The sequence below is a fragment of the Colobus angolensis genome, unplaced genomic scaffold (assembly GCF_000951035.1).
Source record: "Colobus angolensis palliatus isolate OR3802 unplaced genomic scaffold, Cang.pa_1.0 Scaffold404, whole genome shotgun sequence".
Lineage (NCBI taxonomy): Eukaryota > Metazoa > Chordata > Mammalia > Primates > Cercopithecidae > Colobus > Colobus angolensis.
This window is the reverse complement of record NW_012117422.1, coordinates 604,591-606,607: the sequence shown is the minus strand read 5'-3', so window position 1 is coordinate 606,607 and position 2,017 is coordinate 604,591. Positions and strand designations below refer to the sequence as shown.

Genomic DNA, 2,017 nt, shown 5'->3' with positions numbered 1-2,017 from the left:
GGAGCCAACCCCACAGGCTCAGGTGTGCTTATCTCAAGCCTTCTCTGCAGCCTGGATCACTTCCTCCCTGCAGTGAGGGAGGAGCTTCTGACTTCCCACACGCTTTCCCAGCCCTCACACTCCGTAACTGTGCCCAGGCAGGGAAGGCCGTGTCATCCCCTTCCTCCAAAAGGCGGCCACCCTCTGCAGGACATTGTGCACGCCATGCCATTCCCTCCCTCCTCCTCCTCTAGGGCCTGTTTCTGTTCTTCTGATGAATCTCGTCCCTTCTCCCTGTCAACCACCAATCCCGCTGCTCTCCAACATAAAAACACAGGAGGGAAGGGCAGCGCTGCACTCCCAGGCCCTCCATTAACCCGTGGATCACACCCGAGGTCGGCAGCACCTGCCACAGGCCTGGGTCTGAGTTGGGGCCTGTGGGAGGCAAAGACAATGGGTGTCACAGACTGAGTGACTGGGATGTGTGCCTGGGATGGCCTTAGGGACCTGGAAAATACGCCACCCTCACATGAACCCCACAAGCTTCTGAAAGCGTAGAAACACTGCAATGGGACTCTAGGGAAAGCCCCTTGTCCCATGGCCTGAACCCGCAGGTGAGGCCACCTTGTCAGCACATGAATGAAGGGGTCCGGCCAGGGTTTGGCTGAGCTGTGGGAGGACTGGGCAGGAGGGCACCTGGCCGGCCTGGCACAGGGAACAAGCTGGGCCTGATGGCAGTGTGGGGAGTGGGACAAGGCTGTCGGGCCACAGCGGAGGGTGTGACAAGACAAGTGACCCCTGTGCCAGGTGCCCAGTGGCTCCATCCTGGGCCTGGCAGATCCAGCAACCAGGTCCTAAGGAGGGTAAGAGCCACTGCCTACAGCAACACAGCAGCCACCCCACACACACACCCTAGGATTCCTGCCAGCCACGGAGGGCCTCGGTGACAGCTGGACACTGAATTCTCAAATTAAAGCCAATTCAGTTTCCATTCCCAGCCCAAGGATTTGGGGCTGGGTGAGAAGTGGAGGCCAGAATCCTGCTCAGGCATGGGTTTCTCCCCTCGGGTCTTTAGGATCTGGGCACACCGAGCAATCCCAGAGGAGGATTCTCTGCTTCAGGAGACTCGGAGGGCGCTGAGACCAAGAGCAGATGGTGAGGGCTGGACAGGAAGGTGCTGCTGCAGGTCCCGAGAGTGCAGAGGAAGGGGATGGACTCCTGCCACCTGCCGGCACATGCAAAAAGGACTTTGTGTCCAGGACCACATAGTGGGCCTCCCCCGCCCCCCAAAACCCAGGGCTTTGGTGTTTGCTGTGGCACTGGCAGGAGAGATCTGGCTTTCTGGAAAAGGTCATCTTGTACACCAGAGAAGGAATCGTGGGGACGAGCAGAGCACACATGATGCCCATAAAAACAAAACTCCTACCACTTTCTCATTCAGATGCAGAAAGAACAAACTGCACCTCTCTACCCATTTCCTTTTATATTTGCTGACTTCACAGCTCCCAGCCAAGGCTCCAAAGCCCAGGTGTAACCCAGCTGCCCCCAAGAATCCTGTGCCACGGGCCCCACCTGGAGCATCTCCACCACTTGCAGAGTCTTTGTCATGATGGGTTTCAGAAAAGTTGCTGTCCTCAGAGTTTCCTATAGAGACATAAACATCAGAGAAGGGTGATGTCAGAGTGACTCACCCAGCACTTCTGCTCCACGCACAGCCACAGTGGACGACACCAGGTGCCCTGCTCCATCCTCTGCGGTCTCAGACTCTCCTTGGGCTCTGTGTACTCAGCTGTGAGCCTTCAGGTGAGACAGAAAACCTGAAGAATCCCCCTTCACCCCTTCAACTCCACTGGCCCATTATGGCTCTCAGCTCCACTCTGAGAACCCTGAATTTCCAGCATAGATGCACACCTGTTGATTCAGCAGAGTGCAGTCAACAGAACCTGGACGCCAGGTTAATTTTTTGTATTTTTAGTAGAGACAGGGTTTCACCGTGTTAGCCAGGATGGTCTTGATCTTTTGACCTCGTGATCCACCC

The 2,017-nt window shown here is 56.4% G+C and overlaps 1 protein-coding gene across 1 annotated transcript in view; it reads right to left on the bottom strand.

Moving 5' to 3' along the window:
* Positions 1-229: 229 nt before the first annotated feature.
* The window catches only part of B4GALT7 (xylosylprotein beta 1,4-galactosyltransferase, polypeptide 7), a gene marked incomplete at its 5' end in the record, with an annotated part of 10,224 nt that continues 8,436 nt past the window's right edge, over positions 230-2,017 (bottom strand). The window contains 3 exons of the mRNA XM_011955974.1: positions 230-414; positions 1,068-1,204; positions 1,451-1,623. Of these exons, the coding sequence (XP_011811364.1) occupies positions 230-414; positions 1,068-1,204; positions 1,451-1,623 (495 nt within the window). The remainder of the gene's footprint in view (positions 415-1,067; positions 1,205-1,450; positions 1,624-2,017) is intronic.